The sequence below is a fragment of the Rattus norvegicus genome, chromosome 10, assembly GCF_036323735.1.
Source record: "Rattus norvegicus strain BN/NHsdMcwi chromosome 10, GRCr8, whole genome shotgun sequence".
Classification (NCBI taxonomy): Eukaryota; Metazoa; Chordata; class Mammalia; order Rodentia; family Muridae; genus Rattus; species Rattus norvegicus.
Window position 1 is genome coordinate 15,800,349 of NC_086028.1, and position 17,772 is coordinate 15,818,120.

Sequence of the window (17,772 nt, forward strand, 5' to 3'; positions counted from 1 at the left end):
TCAGCCCCAATTTTTACTTAGTTTTAAATCCTTTTCTATTCTTATTCAGAAACTTATATTCTCAGAACAGTCCTTATCTGCATGTTTGAATTGTCTTTGTTTCTTTTGCTGAGACATACATAAATGTTGCGTGTTTTTTATTTTTCAAGACAGGGTTTCTCTGTGTAGCTGTTGACTGTCCTGGAGCTCAGAGAACTACCTGCCTCTAAATGTTAGTTTAAAAAAAAAAAACAACAGTGGAATTGAAATTTACAACATACCTAAAGCTCAACAATCCAATTTCAATATATAGTAAAAAGTTGCCTATTTTTCAGGTTTTTCTATTTGGGGGATCTGTGCATAGTTGCAGTTTTCAAATGCCTCATCTTTATTTTCCCCTCATAGGAAGAATACAGAAATTCCATGCCTGCATCCAGTTTTCAACAGCAAAAACTCCGTGTTTGCGAGGTTTGTTCAGCTTATCTTGGTCTCCATGACAATGACCGTCGTCTTGCAGACCACTTCGGAGGCAAATTACACTTGGGGTTCATTCAGATCCGAGAGAAGCTTGATCAGTTGAGGGTATGTTAATATATTCTGTTTCTGGAGAACTCTTTGGAGTCTTGTAGTCACCTTTAGCTTCTTTAATAAAAAAAAATATATTTGTATTCTTTAAGTTGAATTTGAACATGTTTCTGTTGTTTTGTTTGTTTTGCTGTTTGTTTGGGGTTATTAACTTTGTGTGTGTGTGTGTGTGTGTGTGTGTGTGTGTGTGTGTGTGTGTGTAAATATCAGATCCCCTGAAACTGGAGTTATAGTTATGAGCTGCCATGTAGGTTCTGGGAATTGAACCCTGGCCCTGGTCCTCTCTAGAAGAACAGCTGGTGGTCTTAACCATTGAGCCGTCTCTCTAGCCCCCTTATTTAGTGTTTTTGAGATAGGGTTTCTCTGTATCTCTTGCTGTCCTGGAACTTACTCTGTAGACCAGGCTGGCCTCAAACTCAGAGATCTGCCTGCTTCTGCCTCCTGAGTGCTGCAAATAAAGGTGTGGATCACAACTGCCTGACATATTTCTGGGTTTAAAAAAAAAGTGTCATTTTATGTGTGTGAGAAATGATTTGTCTGCATGTATATATATGGGTAGCATGTTCTTGCAGTGCCTTTGGAGGCCAGAAGAAGGCAGTGGATCCCCTTGAGTTAGAGCCAGGTTTTATTCACCATGTGTGTTCTAAGTTTCTTGGGTCCTGTGGCAGAGCAACTTAACTGCTAAGCTGTCTGTCTAGTCCCATTCTTTCCTTCATGTTCGTTCTCTCTCTCTCTCTCTCTCTCTCTCTCTCTCTCTCTGTGCGTGTGTGTGCGTGTGTGTGTGTGTGTGTGTGTGTGTGTGTGTATGTGTGTCTCTGTCTCTCTCCTCTTCCCTTTTTTTTTAATTGTGGTTAGATATAGCCAGAGCCTCCTGCCTGCGAGTGCTCTATCACTGAACTAAATCCCAAGGTAACGTTCTTTTTGATAAGTTGAATTATCAGGCTTCAAAATGATCATGCTTCCACTACTTATTACATGTAATTGAACTGTGATAAGGTATAAAGTCAACTCTACCTCTCTATTCATGAAGTGGGAAAACATGATATGTGGTACCCGAATGCAAAATGTAGAATGCTCTAATATTTCCTAGTCACTGTTGGGAGCCTTGCATGTTCCCAAAGCAGACCTACTTATTTAGGCAACAGGGAAAACTGTAATTCCAGGAAGTTTCCTAACATGCAATAGGGAGCTTGGAGCTTGAGGGACTGGCACTGAGAGTGTCCTCCACACACTTTGCTGAGGTCTAATGAGGTGTCTAAGTAAAGGCACAGAACACTGCTTCAGTCCCCCAGACCCACGAAGGAGAGAGCTTACTCACAGGGGCTGTCCTTTGACTTTCGTATACCCTAAATTTGATTTTTTTGTTTGTTTGAGGCAGGGTTTCTCTGTGTAGCCCTTGTTGTAGAATTCCCGTTGTAGACCAGGCTGGCCTCAAAATTCACAGAGATCTGTCTATCTTTGCCTCTGGAGTACTGGGTTTAAAGGTGCCTGGCAGTAACTCTGATTTTAAAAACATTTTGCTGGGGTTAAGAATGTAACTCAGGGGCTGGAGAGATGGCTCAGTGGTTAAGAGCACTGACTGCTCTCCCAGAGGTCCTGAGTTCAAATCCCAGCAACCACATGGTGGCTCACAACCATCTGTAATGGGATCTGATGCCCTCTTCTGGTGTGTCTGAAGACAGTCATAATGTACTTATATATAGTAAATCAACCAATCTTTAAAAACAAAAAGAATTTAACTCAGTTGAAACTCTGGATTTGATCAGTATCACATAAAATAGGTGTGCTTTAAAATCTTGATGTTGAAGAAATAGAGGCAAGAAGGTCAGAATTTTAAAGTTATCTTCAGGGATCTGGCCAGTTTTGTTGAGACCTTGCCTCAACAAAAATAATTGCTTCTGTCTTCCCAATAGCATTTTAACATTCTACATTAGATTATCTTCATGGGTATGAGTTTGGCTTGCTGGTCATGTGAAATGGTAGATGATGATAGGACTTGGAAAGGAAGTCATGTCATACCCATGGGTCTGTTCCAGCCAGACCTGCTTTAGGGAAGTGTGAAAGGGACTTGGAGCTGACTGTGTTGTACACCTAGCTCAGATGAAGGACTCTATTGGAAGTGTAGAGTTTGGGGTGCTAGATGAGACAGCTCACCTGGGTCTTGTGGTGTCCTCATTTAAAGAGGACTTGCTTTAATCACTGGGCATAGAAAGTATTTTGCTATCTCTGCTCTAAGTAGGGAAGACTGATGAGTGTTTGTATTATGGTATGTGGCTCATTCCCCCATTTAAGACTTCATTTCATTCACTCTTCCCAGATGATGTATTACAGGGTTCGAGTTAGTATTATTGGTGTGTTTATTATGGAGGTATTTAACACTTTTCAAGCTAGCTTAAGGTGATGCTGATTTGGTGGTAGAGGTTCTCAGAGCCTCCTGCCTCTGTTGCATTTAGGATCAGACTTGATGAATTCAGTGTATAATTGTGCTAATGTTGTCATAGCACACACCAGATCAAAAGTGAGCTACACACCAGATCAAAAGTGAGCTGCTTTTGGCTACCTACAGTTCCACTCCCAACAGCGTGGTGCTATTGCTGTTGGTCTAAGTTAAGTTTCTTTTTTACTAATGTTTTTTTTTTAATACAAAGCTTGTGGAGAGGCTATAGGATAAACAGCTATGTTTATGGCCTGGTTTGAAGCATTGTGATTAAGCCCTGTGCCTTAGAAGTTCAGCTCCCTTTTTGTAATTTGTTACCAAATGTAGAAAATGGTTAATTTTTTCATATATTCTGTTTTTAAATGAATAGAATATTGTTTCCTAAAAGCTGTTGCTTTTCTTTTATCCTCCCCCATACCCCCCATTTATTTAGAAAACTGTGGCTGAAAAACAGGAAAAAAGAAATCAGGATCGATTGAGGAGAAGAGAGGAGAGAGAGCGAGAAGAGCGCCTGGGCAGGCGGTAAGCATGGGCCAGCCTTAGGAAACTGCTGTTTGCTGTTTTATGACTTGGAGCCATCAGTGTTTGAGACATGCAAAAGCATGCATTTATTTATTTTGAAGCAGGATCTGCCTAGAACTTGCAGACAAGGGAAGGAGGAGCTGATGAAGGTTGCCCCTCCCTCCCTCCCTCCCTCCCTCCCCCTGACCCACTCACAGACACTTTCCCTGTGTATCTCTGGATGGCCTTGAACTCAGATCCACTTGCATCTGCCTCCCAAGTACTGGGATTAAAGGTCTGTCCTACCACCTCTCAGCCGTCTTTTTTTTTTTTTTTTTTTTGGTTCTTTTTTTCGGAGCTGGGGACCGAACCCAGGGCCTTGCGCTTCCTAGGCAAGTGCTCTACCACTGAGCTAAATCCCCAACCCCTCAGCCGTCTTTTAACCTCAGCCAGCCAGCCCCTCTGACAGCTGGGCATGGATCTCTTACCAAATAGGGAAGGCAAAAGTGGATCTAATACTGGTGGCTAAGCAGCAGTCTCGTGGCAGTGCATTGAGGGGAAATCATCAGCTTTGGATTTGAGGGTGGAAGCTTTGTATGGCTGTCTTACTTTTTTTAATCAGTCATGTGGGGCCACTGGACAGACTTTCCCATTAAAGATGCAGTTGGAATATGTTCTTGCCCATTGAGAAGCAGAGTCTAAGGTGTTCAGCAAAGGCCACCACACCAGTGAGGCACTAGTGGGAGTTTTGAGGCAGGAAGAATGTAGGTGATGTGGTCTGGGCTAGGCTGTCTGGAGTAGAACTGAATGGACCTGGTGATTGTTTGAGAAGGAATGAAGTTTGGTCTTTTGATACAGTGTTTTTCTGTGTATCCCAGGCTGTTATAGAACTTGCTTTGTAGATCAGGGATCTGATTGTTTCTGCTTCTCTATGCTGGGATTAAAGCATGTGTTATCATGCCCCAGCAGCCTCTTGGTTTCTGATCTGGAATTGTTCCTTAACTAGTCCAGGGAGGGTAGAACCAGGACGGGTTAGAATTTAGCTGTATTTAATTTGAAATGCTGGAACAGTACTCAGGTAAATATTTGGGATTGATTTAAAAAAAAAAGATCAGAGCCAGACTCAGCTATGCACTCTAAGCATCTCACTAAGTTGCCTTAGCTGGCTGCAGGTTCACAGAGATCCATTTGCCTTTGTCTCCTGGATGGATTAAATGTGTTCATCTCTTTATTTTTCTCTTTAGGTCTGGATCAAGAACCCGAGATCGGAGGAGGTAGGTTTCAAGATCTGTCACAGGGCTCTTAGGTTGAGTGCCTTTTTCTGTAAAAACATTTAATTGATGCTTACAGCCTCAAAAGGCTGGCATTGGTTAGGGTTTACCACACGGACTCCCATGCACTCACGCATACCCTGCCACCACTGGGATGAGGGAAGACGGAAGACCCTGCTGAAGGCCGACTAGGAATGTCCATGTCCTTCATGGGGGGGGGTTGTTTTTTGTTTGTTTGTTTTGTTTTTGGTTGGTTGGTTGGTTTTGTTTTTTGAGATGGGGTTTCTCTGTATAACCTGGCTGTCCTGGAACTCTTATAGAAGAGGCTGGCCTTGCATTTAGAGATCCACCTGCTTCTGCCTCCCAATTACTGATATTAAAGGCATGTGCCATCACACCTGGCCAAGTCTATGCTTTCAAGAAACATTCAGGGAAAAGGTTTGGTCATTGGATTAATTCAAGGGACTTTTTCATTTCTAAATTGTACATTTGTAGGAGGAAAAAGAAATCCCAGTAACACTGAAGGACAAAAGATGCTGAGAGTTGAGGAATGGGGTGGTTTGACCCCAGTGACATCTTGATTTTCAAAATCATCTGGGTTTCCCAGGTCACGTTCCCGGGATCGTCGAAGGAGGCGGTCTAGGTCTACCTCCCGAGAGCGGCGGAAGTTTTCCCGTTCCAGGTCCCGAGATAGATACCGGCGACATCGCAGCCGTTCCCGGAGCCACAGCCGGGGTCACCGACGGGCTTCCAGGGACCGGAGTACAAAATACAAGTAACTACTCTGACTCCTCAGTAACTGCAGCCAGAAGTGGGCCCTTTGCCTTTGTGTTCCCAAGATCGGCTAGGATCTGCCATCCTAGTCTTTTGACCACTACATCTGGTTGGGACAAGGTTGGGCTTGTGAGGGTGCAGGTTCTGGGTGACTAGCACTCTGGGTTGGTGCCCTGAGGAATAGAGAGTGGCATGCAGTGCTGGGAATGGGCTAGGGCATTGAAGCCCTCTGCTTGGCTGGGCTTTATGTACTTTATGTACTTTAACTTGGTAAGGAGCAGCTGAGATTTTTATCTTGAACAGGTCTTGCTTAATTCCTTGGAATTTTTTGTTTTGTTTTGAGACAGGCATTCCCTTTGTAACTTAGGTTGACTTGAACTCAGGCTCCTCCTGCTTCAGCCTCCTGAGTGCTGATATGAAGTGTATACTACCGTCTTGACCTGTGCTTTTCCATCCTCCTTCTCCCATCGTCTTTACAGACATATTTCACACGTATTGCTTTGTTGTATTCCCATTTGTTTTGTTTCTGTTACACTAAAAACTTTGCTTATTAAAATTCCTTTCTTTTTATTTATTTTTATTATGTGTATACATTAGTGTATTGTGTCACATGTGCTACTGTGAGTGAATGTGTGTGGACACATATACTGTTGGAGAACAAAAGGGTGTTAGATCCTCTGTAGTTGGAGTTTCTGGTAACTCTGAGACAACACCCAATATGGGTGCTGGGAAATAAGCTGAGCTCCTCACAAGAGTGTCCTCCTGTCCTCCTTGTGTCTCTATCCCTTAGCCTTTTCAGTGCTACTCTTGTCAGTCACTTTCTGGCCACATCTCACTTTCTAGTGCAGGCTGGCCTTAGACTTAATTACTCCTGTCTGTCTCACCCTCTTCAGTGTGAGGATTACAGGGGTTAGCCACCATCACCAGCCAAAAGGGTCAGTTTTTTTTTAAATGATTACTTATGTTGTCAGAAACTAGATGAAGTCAAGCTTGGGGCACCTAAGGCTAGCTGGTGCTGGAGCTGCTGCTGCTGCTGGTGGTGGTGGTGGTGGTGGTGGTGGTGGTGGTGGTGGTGGTGGTGCATTCCTTTAATCCTAGCACTGAGGAGGCAGAGCAGGTGGATTTCTGAGTTTGTTGCCTGCCAGGTCTACAGATTGAGTTCCAGTAGAGCCAGGGCCACATGGAGAAACCCTGTCTTAAAAAGAAACAAGTGCCTGAATGTGGTGGGAGCATGCCCTTCTCTCATCCAGGGTTGAGGGTCTGCCTTACTGGTTCCTGTGCAACAGCTGGCCAGAAGGAGATGGCAGCCTCTGCTGAGCCTCTGGTTCACTTTCCCAGGTTCTCCAGGGAGCGCTCATTGAGAGAGGAATCCTGGGAGTACAGGCGGAATGAACGAGGGCCCACTGACTGGAGGCTGGAGAACTCCAATGGCAAGACTGCATCGCGGAGGTCGGAGGAGAAGGAGGCTGGCGAGATCTGAATCTGGTTCAGGCGCTGTAAATAGTCTGACAAAAGTTCAGCACAGCCTAAATTACCCTTTATATTTGCTGACTACAACTCATCTTTTGTAGTTAAAATTTCTATTGTTTGGCCCTAGCTGTGAGTTTCTAGATTGTTCAGAGCTGCTTCTGTGTTTGGGGTTATGTTATATAGGAACAAATAAATCTGGCGGCTGCCTCCTGACAGCTGTGTGGGGTGTCTGCTGTCCTCTGCACTAGAGGCACTTCACTAGGACCCTGCCTGCCTGCACTTGTGGAGAAATGGCTGGTGCTGCCGTCACTTTAGAAAACTGACCAAATATCTGACCAATTTAACTTTTGGCACTCCCAACACACTTAACCGAGCCAGATGTATGTGGCTTCCCTTCCCTGGTTCACACTCTGCATCTTAGCTGCTCATGTGCTCTCTGAGTGCAGACCATTGAGCAGGTTCTGTGGATGGAAGGGGGCGGCCATATTATACAATTATTCCTTAGGAAGAGCTATGTCTATTGAAACCTTAGCTTAGGTCAGCTACATTGCAGTTCACTTTGTTCACTTAGGTGGAATAAAGACATAGATGGCCCCTACCTGCCCAACAAGAAGTCCTTGAGAGAGAGAGAGAGAGAGAGAGAGAGAGAGAGAGAGAGAGAGAGAGAGAGAGAGAGATACAGCTTAGGTCAGGTATCGTGGGTAGTTTATACCCAAGATCGGCCTCTTGTTATGTTCTGAGCATATGCTGTTGCTCTCAAAGGACTAATGCCTTAAGACCAAAGTGAAGCCCAAATAGAAAGGGTCGCTGAATAGGAGTTGCTCCCTTTATTTGTCTTGGGGAGGGAGGTGTTACCATTTGTTTTTGGAGGGAACTTTAGTTGGTTGTATTAAAGAAGCCTTCCCTTCTCCATGCTGTGCTTGTAAAAAAATGTAGGTGCTGTTCGTGAGCTGTTGGTTTGATGGTTACACCTAGGATCTTGTGGTTTTTGTAATGTGGCTCCTGGTGATGCCCTGGACTACCGTCTATAGGAGAGTATGTGTGAGTGCCTACCTGCTCTGCTCATGTGAAACTGGCTTTCCTTGATCAACTATCTGTCTGTGCAAGGAGGTAGGGCAAACTATCCCTGAAGGACTCCCTGGGGCTCAGTAGCATGCACAGGTGCCATGTGTAGGTTTTCTTCATCTCTTTCCCTTGCCTTGGCTTCCAGGTGGGGCTGAGTTTAGCTCTGCTCTGCTCTGCAGTCTTCCTGGGATAAGGTCTCTACCTGGGCTTCTTAGTCCCGGGAGGACATTTTGACTAGCCGTGGTCACTTACGCTGGGAACACTTGTTTCCTGGACTATTTTGGGCCTTAACTGGACAGACCTAACCTTAGAGCCTGTTGGTTTGGATCCCTTTCTGTCTAAATATAAATTTGTATATGAAGAAACAGCTGTTTTGCTTTATTTTACCATGGGGTAAAGTTACTGGAAACATTTCTGTGCTGTGGTCTGTAGTACCCATCACATACTATACAACTACAACCCCCTGCTTAGGTAGCATCTTTTTGAGTGGTCAGGTTCCTCAGGGTTGCAGAAAGGCTGCTTTGCACCTCAGTCTCTTGTGGAGGGTGATTTTTACCAGGACGCTGTGGCAAAAGTTTTTTGAACTTTTTCTAGAAGGACAGTTTTGTCTGGGTAGACTTGGATTTCAGGACTCCAGGCACTTTTGTCTCAGTCCCAAGTAGCTTTTTCTTTGGGGGTGCAGTGGGGTGGGGGAGGGTTCTCTGTGTAGCCTGACTGTCCTGAACTTGCTATGTAGAACCAGCTAGCCTCAAACTCAGATCCACCTCATTCTTCACTCTGCCTCCTGATGTTTTGTTAAACTTCCTTAATTGGAGTTTCCTGTAGAAAGGGAATTAGGTGGACATAGATAATCAGAGATGCGGTGATGGCGCTGGCCCTGGCCCTGGCCATTATGCAAGAAATCAATAGGGTCTACCATCTGTAACCTGAGGGCCTGATTAGGCCAAGTACTAACCAAGTACTGATTAGGTTCCAGACTAAGCCTCCAAGCTGAAGAACTGGGAGGGCCAGTAGTTTTCAAAAACCCCATAACCAGTAGCACCCATGGGCCAGGGCACAGGAGGTAGATGTCCAGCTCAGAGAGAGAGAGAGATCCTTCCTGGACCCTCTTGTTCCTTCCAGGCCTTTGGTGTTGACCAGTGCACTGAGTGAGGAAGTCATCGTTCTGACTGGTGATTCTAATGCTTCTCTCAAATCCACTCTGTTTTCCCCATATCATATGACTTCACAATTTCTTTTACTTGGTCACACAGGACATAGTTTGACTTGTGTTGAGTAATGATGATGGGCATGCAGGACATATTCCTATATCTAGGATATAGCAAAGGGGGAGCAGTTTTAATTAGGTTTCTGCAATGACCATGATTGATTGTTAGGCAGGAATAAGGCATTACTTTCCCTCTGAAACCAGAGGGAAACAGGGTAGCTCCTGCTCCCCTCGTCTAGGTGATAGGCAATGGGCCTGGAGGGCCGATTCCAACGTCTGCACTCATCCAACATCTTGCTTTTTTTACTAAGCCTTTTGTCTTGTCTTGTGCAGGTCAGCTTTGTGCCAGTAGGTGGCACTGTACTAGTTTTGGAGACTGTCTTAGATGTTCAGGGTCAATCAGCACCCACACGACAGGCAGCCTAGCCTATCAGTGAATTAGGCCCAGCCCATCCATGTGGATCTGAAAACAGTCAGAAGGATGAACATGGAGCATCCCTAGAGAGTGATCAAGACTATAGAACCCATAATGCCGGCCTGTTACTTTCTGGGGGACAAAAGTTGCAGTATTTGTTCAGGGTGGCCAAATCTAGCCTCAGTATTTGTGGCGAAAAACCTCTTGTTGGAGGCCTCTTAAATTTCCCAATGTCTCACTGTCATTGTAACAGGTAAAAGACTGGGTTTTCACTTGGGAGATTTGTGACACTTGGAACTTGGCTCATTGCATTCAAAGTGTAGTCCCTTAGTACTCAGACATGAGAGGAGGTAAAGATTGTGCTCTTTGGAGGACCCATCCTAGTCCAGCAGTATTTGGAAGTCAGTACCTGAGCCATGTGGTTCAGGAATGTCACTTCTGTTGAGGCCTGCCTCATGGGACAGAGGTATTCAGAGTGGGGCCAGGTGAAGATGAAGGAGCCGACAAGGTTCAGGAAGCTCTTGTTTATTTATCTTGGTTGGGGGCCCAACAGCAGGATCAGTTGTCAGCCTCTTGGCTTTACTCTGCAGTCTAGTCCTAGAATGTGTAGTCAGCTGTGGCCTGGGAGCTTTAAGCTTTCTGGATTCTAAGGCCTCACGTTTTTTATACCTAGCATGCACTATTAGAATACACTGAATTTTAGTGTACTGTATCAGTGTCTGCTGCCTACTGAGTTCTTGACACACTTCTTTGGGTCTAAACTTAAATTTACTGCTAAAATGAAAGTAAAACTGGACAACTGTTTGACTTGTAGCACATGTTCCTTTCAGAACAGTGACATTTATAGAGTGCTGTGCTGTATCCCAGTGATGGTAACAAAATGCCCTGAAGCTTCTTATAATCAACTACCGTCATAACCGCTTCTGATGTTATGTGTCAGTAGCATTTATGTGTCCAGTGTTGTGCGGTCATCACTGGTACCAAGTTGCAGGATGTTTCATCCAGACAAAAACTTCAACCCACTACTTAGAACTGTCCAGCTTCTTCCTGAAGCCCCTGGCAACCAGGAACCTGTCTTCTGTCTATAGGTTGCTCATTTGGGTATTTCACAACATAGACTCATGCACTGGATGGCCCTTGGTATGTTGGCTTTATCCACCCAAGGTTTCTGCAAAACTCAGCTGTGTGATGTAATCTCATTTCTTTTATGGGTAAAAAACACTCTGTTCTGAGTGTGAGCTACATGTTACTCTGATGGTTAACCCGATAACTCGATGGGCTTAGAGTCACCATGAAAACACCCCTGCGTGTTTCCAAGGGTTTCAGAGAGACCCACCAAGAGTGTGGACTGCACCATTCTATATGCTGGGCTCCTAGACTGAATAAAAAGGAGGGCAAGAGCTGACCACCGGCCATTGTCTATGTCCTGCCTGCAGATGCCATGTGACCAGCTGCCTTAAGTCCCTGCAATCATGACTTCACCACAAGGACTGTACCCACTTATACTGTGAGCCAAATAAACCTTCCCTCAGTTGCTCTTTTCCGGTACTTTGTCACTCATGGGCCCAGGGAAAAAGACACTACTGTTAGTGCCCAGAATTACTAAGAACCTTGACTTTGTAATTTTTGGCTGGGTTCATTCCCACCCAGGGTTTGCTTTTGTCTGTTTTTTTAAGACAATTCCTGCTCTGCAGTGTGGATTTACATCTAAAGAAGCATTTGGTTGTTAGCCTTCCACCTCTGCCCTGTCTGAATGAAATAAAAGGTAACATTGTGGGGAGGTAATTATATTCCAGAAAATTCATGTTGAAGGTGAGACCAAGGGTAGGAACCAAATTAGGAACTAAAGGGCCAAGAGTTGTCCAGAAACACTGTGCAAAGGGCCAGTTGGCCTTTCCTTCCTATACTCCCTTACTGACTGGCCTTCCTCAGCATAGGGACCAAGGCTAGAAATGTGTCCCCCTAGACTCTAGGGCGGAGAGACTTGGAATTTAGCCTGCAGGTTGTGACTCATTTGGGGCGCTATAAAATTATCCTGTTTATCAGGTATTTATTTACACTACCTAATAAAATAATAGTTATGAAATAGCAACAAAGTAAACTCATGGTTGGGTGTCATAACCATATAAGGGGGTGCAGCATTAGGAACACAGTAACTGAAGGGCTTAGGGGCATCCCCACACCAAACATGATACTGCACATGCAGAGATAGAGGCACACAGACTGCTTCCTACTCAGGCTTTATTCAAAGACCAAGAGGTACAGGGACAAGAGAGGGAAGAAGGACCTGGTCAGAAGGCAAGCCCAGTAGAGGCGACTTAACGGTACTTGGAGGTGAGCACAGTGCACACAGGCAAGGAATTTGTCTAGAGAAGCAGGCATGGCCAGGGTGAAATCCTAAAGGAGGTGGTAAGCCAAGATCTTATATGCTGCAGCACCTGGGACATGCCTTTTGGGCCGTCCTCATTGGCTGGGCTGTGCTCTGTCAAACAAGGTTTGTGAGGGCCCCAAAAGGCTGGGGTTGGGGATCTGCCTCCCCTGGGTGCAGGGAATCCTTATGCTTCTTGCCTTTCCTGTGTCTCCAATGACTGGTGTTTGGGAAGAAGTTAGGGTTCCCCTGCCTTGTGCAGAGAAGCGAGTTGCCCAAACCAAACTGAAGCTGTGTCAACCCCACCACCACCTCGTAACTCTGGATCCCAGTTCCACACACTCCTTCCCAGCCCACACCCTGCTTCTGACCTCAGCCCCAGGCTTCACCATGATTCTGGAAAAAGGATAGGATGCTAGCGACCCACAGAGCAGCTCTCTCCGCTTTCCTCTTTTCTTTGTCTGTTCTCTCCTCCCTAGGCTCCTCCTTTATCTTTTCCTTTCCTTCTTTGTCCTTTTCCTCCTTTTGTTTGACCGGGTCTTGCTCTAGTGTCCAGGCTGGCATGGACTCTGACTTAATCTCCTCGCTCAGCCTTCTGGGTCCAGGTAACTGCAGGGCAGGTCCGAAGACTCTTTGTGACTGGCGTCTTAGCTGCCCAGTGCTACCGTGGATGAATAAGGCAATTCTGAGAGCTGGGACTCTTGTTACCACCCAGCCCATGGCCCTTTGGAAGTGTAGTTTATAAATCCCTTCTTTCTACTCTATTCTAAAAGTTGATTCATTCAAGGTGTGACCCTCTCCTTCCTAGTTAGCTACACTTTCTGCAGCTTGGAGCAGTTTGGTACACAGGAGACCCCTCCCCCTTCCCATCCCCAACACAAACAATAGGATAAATAAAAATAAAAAGAACCACAATGGGCCAGTTATCATGGAGCATGTCTTATAATCCATCATGATTGGTGGGGATTGGGGGATGGACAGAGATGAGGGTGGGAACACAAGTGTCAGGAGTTCAAGTCCAACCTAGTTTGTATGATGGATTTGAGAGGCCAGCCTGGCTTACATGAGAGCATAAAATGTATCTCAAAGGCAAAAATGAATTAAAACAACAAAAACAAGGGAAGCTGACTTTCCTATGAGGTTTTTCACACTAGTTTAGCTGTAATTCCAGTCTCTTGGAACCTTTCGTTTGATACTGTGTGTGGGGTATCTTTCTCCTGTGCAACTCTGCATACAAGACAGCAATGCAGTCCCGGGGAGGTTTACTCAAATATTGTGAATTCGAAGAAGGGCAGGGGCGAAGACTACACCGCTGTGTATCCTCAGTTCAGCGATCCTTGGAGACCAGTGCCGAAGTCACGTGACCCAGAAACTTGTCCAAGGAGGCATGCATCCCCGGGTTGAAGTCTCTGGGATGGTGCCCGGCAAGAGTCACCAGCAGACAGTGGCTAAAGAACTGAAGAAAGAGAACCGCCCCGCCTTGGGTTTATCTCCGGATTAGCGAGCCTTGAAGGGACCCACATATCCAGCAAGGGCGGGTGCAGCTCAGTCACAGGACTCACCTGAAAGTTAGCAGGGTCCACGCAGAGCTCTTGTGCGTGTAGGTCACTGAGAGCAGAGAACCAGGCAGGTCGTCCAGGTGGTGGGCAGTGAGCGTCAGTGCATCGGCCACCTTTTGGGCATGGGCTTTAACCTGGCTGGAACCTGGTTTCAGGTCCCAGTGTGGGAAATAGGTTTTGGTGGATGGGAAAGCCAGGAAGGTCCTGTGGAAAGATTGAGGGTTGGGTGCAACCAGACCCAGAGGTAAGGAGAACCCGCCTTCACCGCGCAGTTCATTGGATTCATTGGAAGGTGAGCCCGAGGGCGTACCTCTCCAAGGCCTCGGTCGCTTAGATTCCAACATTGCTGCCTATCTTCCAGAGCGCGAGGACCAACCTGTGATCAGCTTGGGATAGAGCCATCTTCACTGAACTGTGGCTTCGCGCTCTGTGCCCTGGCTGCACTCCAAGAGGTTCTGAAACCCATGAAGTCGCCAGGGGACGTTGCATTGTTGCAGGTTGCTTAGGAGTTTCCTTGACAAGCAGCCCTCTGTCTCTGTAGGCTCCTTATCCAAGCCTTACATTTCAAAGTATTTCCTATTTCCTGTACGGACAATGGCATCTAATATATACTACCAGATTACGATGGATTTTAGTGTCTATTTTGGCACTGTCTGCTATCCTGCCCCTCATCCCCACCCCGGAATCCTTAAGACACTTCCTATATTTTCTTTCCTTTCTTACTCATTATTGAAAAGGATTGACTTGTCTTTCTTCTTGGTGCATTTCTCCTTGGAGGAGCACATACCCATACTTACCTTTTTTGCCCTTGAGCATGTCTCTTTTCGTTAAATATTCCATAGTTAAGTCTACATTAAAAGGGCCTGGAGACATGGCTCAGCAGTTAAGAGCACTGACTGCTCTTCCAGGGCACCGGGCTCAGATTTTACACCCACGAGTGTAAAATAAAATGAGATTTAAATCTACATTTAAAAACCCTTATAATCTAGGTCTTGTGGCCAGGTACAGATTATTCCTAGCTTTCAAGAGGCAGATGCAAAAGGATCTCTGTGAGTTCAAGACCATCCTTGTCTACAACATGTTGCTTTCCAGGACAGTAAGGGTATATGAGGCCCTGCCTGACTCTGCATGCATACATGTATGTATGTACTATTTACGTGTATATATATATGTATGTATTACGTATGTATGTACATATCCAACCCTGAGTTCAATTCCCAAACACTGCATAAACTGGACATGGAGGCACATATCTGTAATTTCAGCATTCAGGGGTAGAAGCAAGAGGATCGAGAGTTCCAGGGCGGGCTGGAGGGATAGCTCAGCAGTTAAGATAGCTCAGCACTGGTCCCGAGTTCAATTCCCAGCAACCACATAGTGGCTCACAAGCATCTGTAGTGGGATCCAATGCCCTCTTCTGGTGTGTCTGAAGACAGCTACAGTGTACTCATGTATAATAAATAAATAAATCCTTAATAAAATAAGAGTTCCAGGGCATCCTTGGCTATTAAAAGTGTTTGAGGCCAGCCTAGACTACATGAAGTTTTATTTGAAAGAAAGAAAGAAAGAAAGAAAGAAAGAATTAAGGAAAGAAAGTAAAGAGAAAGAAAGAATTAAAGAGAGAGAAAGAAAGAAAGGAGGAAAGGAAGAAAGAAAGGGCAAAAGAGCAGGCATTTCTGGATGGGCTACCTGTTGCCTACCCACATGCTCATATGTTGTCTGTTTTTAGCTGTTTTTCCAGTAGATCCCACACTGAAGGAAGAGAGGTATTAAGAACTTCCCTACCTCAGAGGGCCAGTGATTCATTGGCTCAGGGAGATAAGACATGGCTGTCAGTGAGGGGCTTGGGATGAACTGATGCCCAGACTCAGAAGGCATATGTGAGTGTGAGTGTGTGTGTGTGTGTGTGTGTGTGTGTGTGTGTGTGTGTGTGCATCCAGTTATGCTTTTCAGCTCTGAACCCTGTCTTACTTATTTGGTTGTGAGTCTAGCCTTTAATGGCTTAGACTTCTCTCAAGCCCCTGAACCTTGTCTTTACTGCCCCATGGCTAAATAGGCTGGAGGATTTCCCATACCAAACATGTCACCTTTGCACATGTGGAGAAACAGGCACACGGGATTCTTCCTACTTTTGCTTTATTCAAAGACAGGTGCAAGGGAGTGAAGAAGGGCCTGGTCAGAAGGCAAGACCGACAGGAAGTGGCTTAACGGTACTTGGAAGTCAACACAGTGCTCACAGAGGCAAAGAATTTGTCCAGAGAGGCGTGCATGGCGGGTGTGAAATCCCCAGGGTGGTGGCTAGCCAAGGTCACCAGCAGGCAGTGGCTCAAGAACTGCAGAGACAGGAAGGGTCAGTCCCTAGTAGTAGACACCCTGCTGGGTAAGCTCCCCTTCCTGGAACACTGTGTTCCCTGCCCTGGGCATGAGGAACCCCTTCCCCCTCCCCCTGTGCCCCTCACCACTGCCCCAAGGGATCCTTGGAGGTCCCAGGTGCCCCCTGCCAGGTCTGAGCTCACACCTTGAAGTTGACAGGATCCACACGCAGTTTGTGGGCATGCAGGTCGCTCAGAGTGGACAGGGCACCAGGCAGGTCATCGAGGTGGCTTGCAGCATTGGTCAGGGCATCAGCAACCTTCTTGCCGTGAGCCTTGACCTGGTCGGAGCCCTCACTTGTATTAAAGTGAGGGAAGTAGGTCTTGGAGGAGGGGAAGACAATGAACAACCTGTGAGAAGGAAAGAGAAGTTGAGGCCACAGGAAAGCACAGTTAGGAGCTGCCCACTGAGTCCCCAGTCTGTTCTGGATCCTGCTATCCTTACACAACAGGGTCCTGATGTTACCTCCCTATGGTCTCTGCGCCAATTTCAGCAGCATGGTTACCAATCTTCACCCAGGCTTTCTTGATGTTGTTTTTGTCCTCTTCAGAGAGCACCATGATTGCTTCCTGAGTCTATCAGAATGAGAATGTATTGGCCCTGCAGCAAGTTTCATTTATATGTCCAGGAGGTAAGGACACGCCCTTGGAGGGGCTCTCATTGGCTGGCCTGTGTTCTGCCCAGGAAGGCTTGTAAACAGGGACATGTGGGAGGGGTCACCTCCAGCTTGGCCTCCCTCATTGTCTATTTCCACCTTCATCCTTCCTCTGAGGACAAGAAGGATAGGATTCTGGGAACTTAGAGGCAGAAGGAATGGCTGTGCCTGGCCAGGGAGGTGGTGGTCTGCTCCTGGGTGGTGGAGTTGAAAGACCACCGGGGTGGGGAAGACCCCCACTCAAATCTGGAGACGACGCAACCCCCAAGAACTCACAAGAAACCAGTCTTGATGTAATAAACAAGAGGTGTATTTGAGGAACCAGAGATCTGGGAATGACACGTATCTCACACAGGAGACAGAGGAGTGGACCCCGAGCCCAATTAGGGGAAGGGATTTATAGGGAAAATTACATAGGCAGTTGGCAACAGTGACACAAAGCAATTTCATTGGTTTGTAACTTGGGCTCAGTTCAACTCTAGGCCGCCCTGCTTCTGGGGCAAGCTGACCCCAATTCTTGTTTTTCTCAGGACTGTTGAGTCAGGCCTTATCAAGGCCAGATGGTTTGTGGTGGCTATAGCCAGGCTACATCCCCAAAACATGTTATGTTATTCTTTGCTGTGAGGTGCACTTGTCCTCACAGCAGGGTCAGTGGGGGATAGTTTAAAATCTTTATTCTTTCAGAGTTCCTGAGGGTGGGGTGTCTCTCCTCTCTCTGCATACTGTTTAAGTCTCTCCTCTCTGAGATTCTTAAAGGGTGTCCTAGTCTTCAGGATCTTAAGTTGTAAAGCAGCCAAATTCCTGTCCTTCTCTCCTCTCCTATCCCTTCTCCACTGCTCACTGTCCTGCTCTCCTGTCCTCTACCCTCAGTCTTCCCTTTTCTCTTCCTCCCTTCCTTCAACCCCCCTTCCCTTCAGACTCATGTTTTTCAGACTTAGTAAAGACAGTGGCTCAATCCCAAAGACTACTTAGCCTTTTCTGGGTAGAGAGATGTGACCGAGAGACTCTCCCTCCTGATAACACAAAAGGGTGTGAGAGCTTGGGTGGACTTCTGCTTATGTCTTATGTGTTTTCCTACACTGGAATAGAAAGGAGGTGACTGTAGGAACGGCT

General features: G+C 46.2%; 2 protein-coding genes and 1 pseudogene across 8 annotated transcripts in view; 1 reads left to right on the plus strand and 2 right to left on the minus strand.

The window, feature by feature from the left end:
* Luc7l (LUC7-like) overlaps positions 1-11,238 on the plus strand; it is a 33,750-nt gene extending 22,512 nt beyond the window's left edge. For 4 of the 7 annotated variants that reach the window (XM_017597369.3, XM_063269322.1, XM_039086289.2 and 1 more), the window contains 5 exons: positions 385-561; positions 3,435-3,523; positions 4,747-4,776; positions 5,381-5,548; positions 6,886-11,238. In XM_017597369.3, coding sequence (XP_017452858.1) covers positions 385-561; positions 3,435-3,523; positions 4,747-4,776; positions 5,381-5,548; positions 6,886-7,027 — 606 coding nt within the window. In that variant the 3' untranslated portion in view covers positions 7,028-11,238. Of the gene's footprint in view, positions 1-384; positions 562-3,434; positions 3,524-4,746; positions 4,777-5,380; positions 6,128-6,885 lie in introns of those variants that run through there. The other 3 variants (NM_001399674.1, XM_039086288.2, NM_001399675.1) reach the window with 3 other exon arrangements.
* Positions 13,287-14,160, minus strand: Hbq1 (hemoglobin, theta 1; annotated as a pseudogene).
* Positions 15,751-16,595, minus strand: Hba-a3 (hemoglobin alpha, adult chain 3). Its single transcript, NM_001013853.2, has 3 exons — positions 16,470-16,595; positions 16,150-16,354; positions 15,751-15,964 (listed from the first exon to the last, which is right to left on the minus strand). The coding sequence occupies exons 1-3, from the start codon at positions 16,562-16,564 to the stop codon at positions 15,836-15,838; spliced, it is 429 nt and encodes a 142-aa protein (NP_001013875.1). The 5' UTR covers positions 16,565-16,595; the 3' UTR covers positions 15,751-15,835.
* Positions 16,596-17,772: the final 1,177 nt, after the last annotated feature.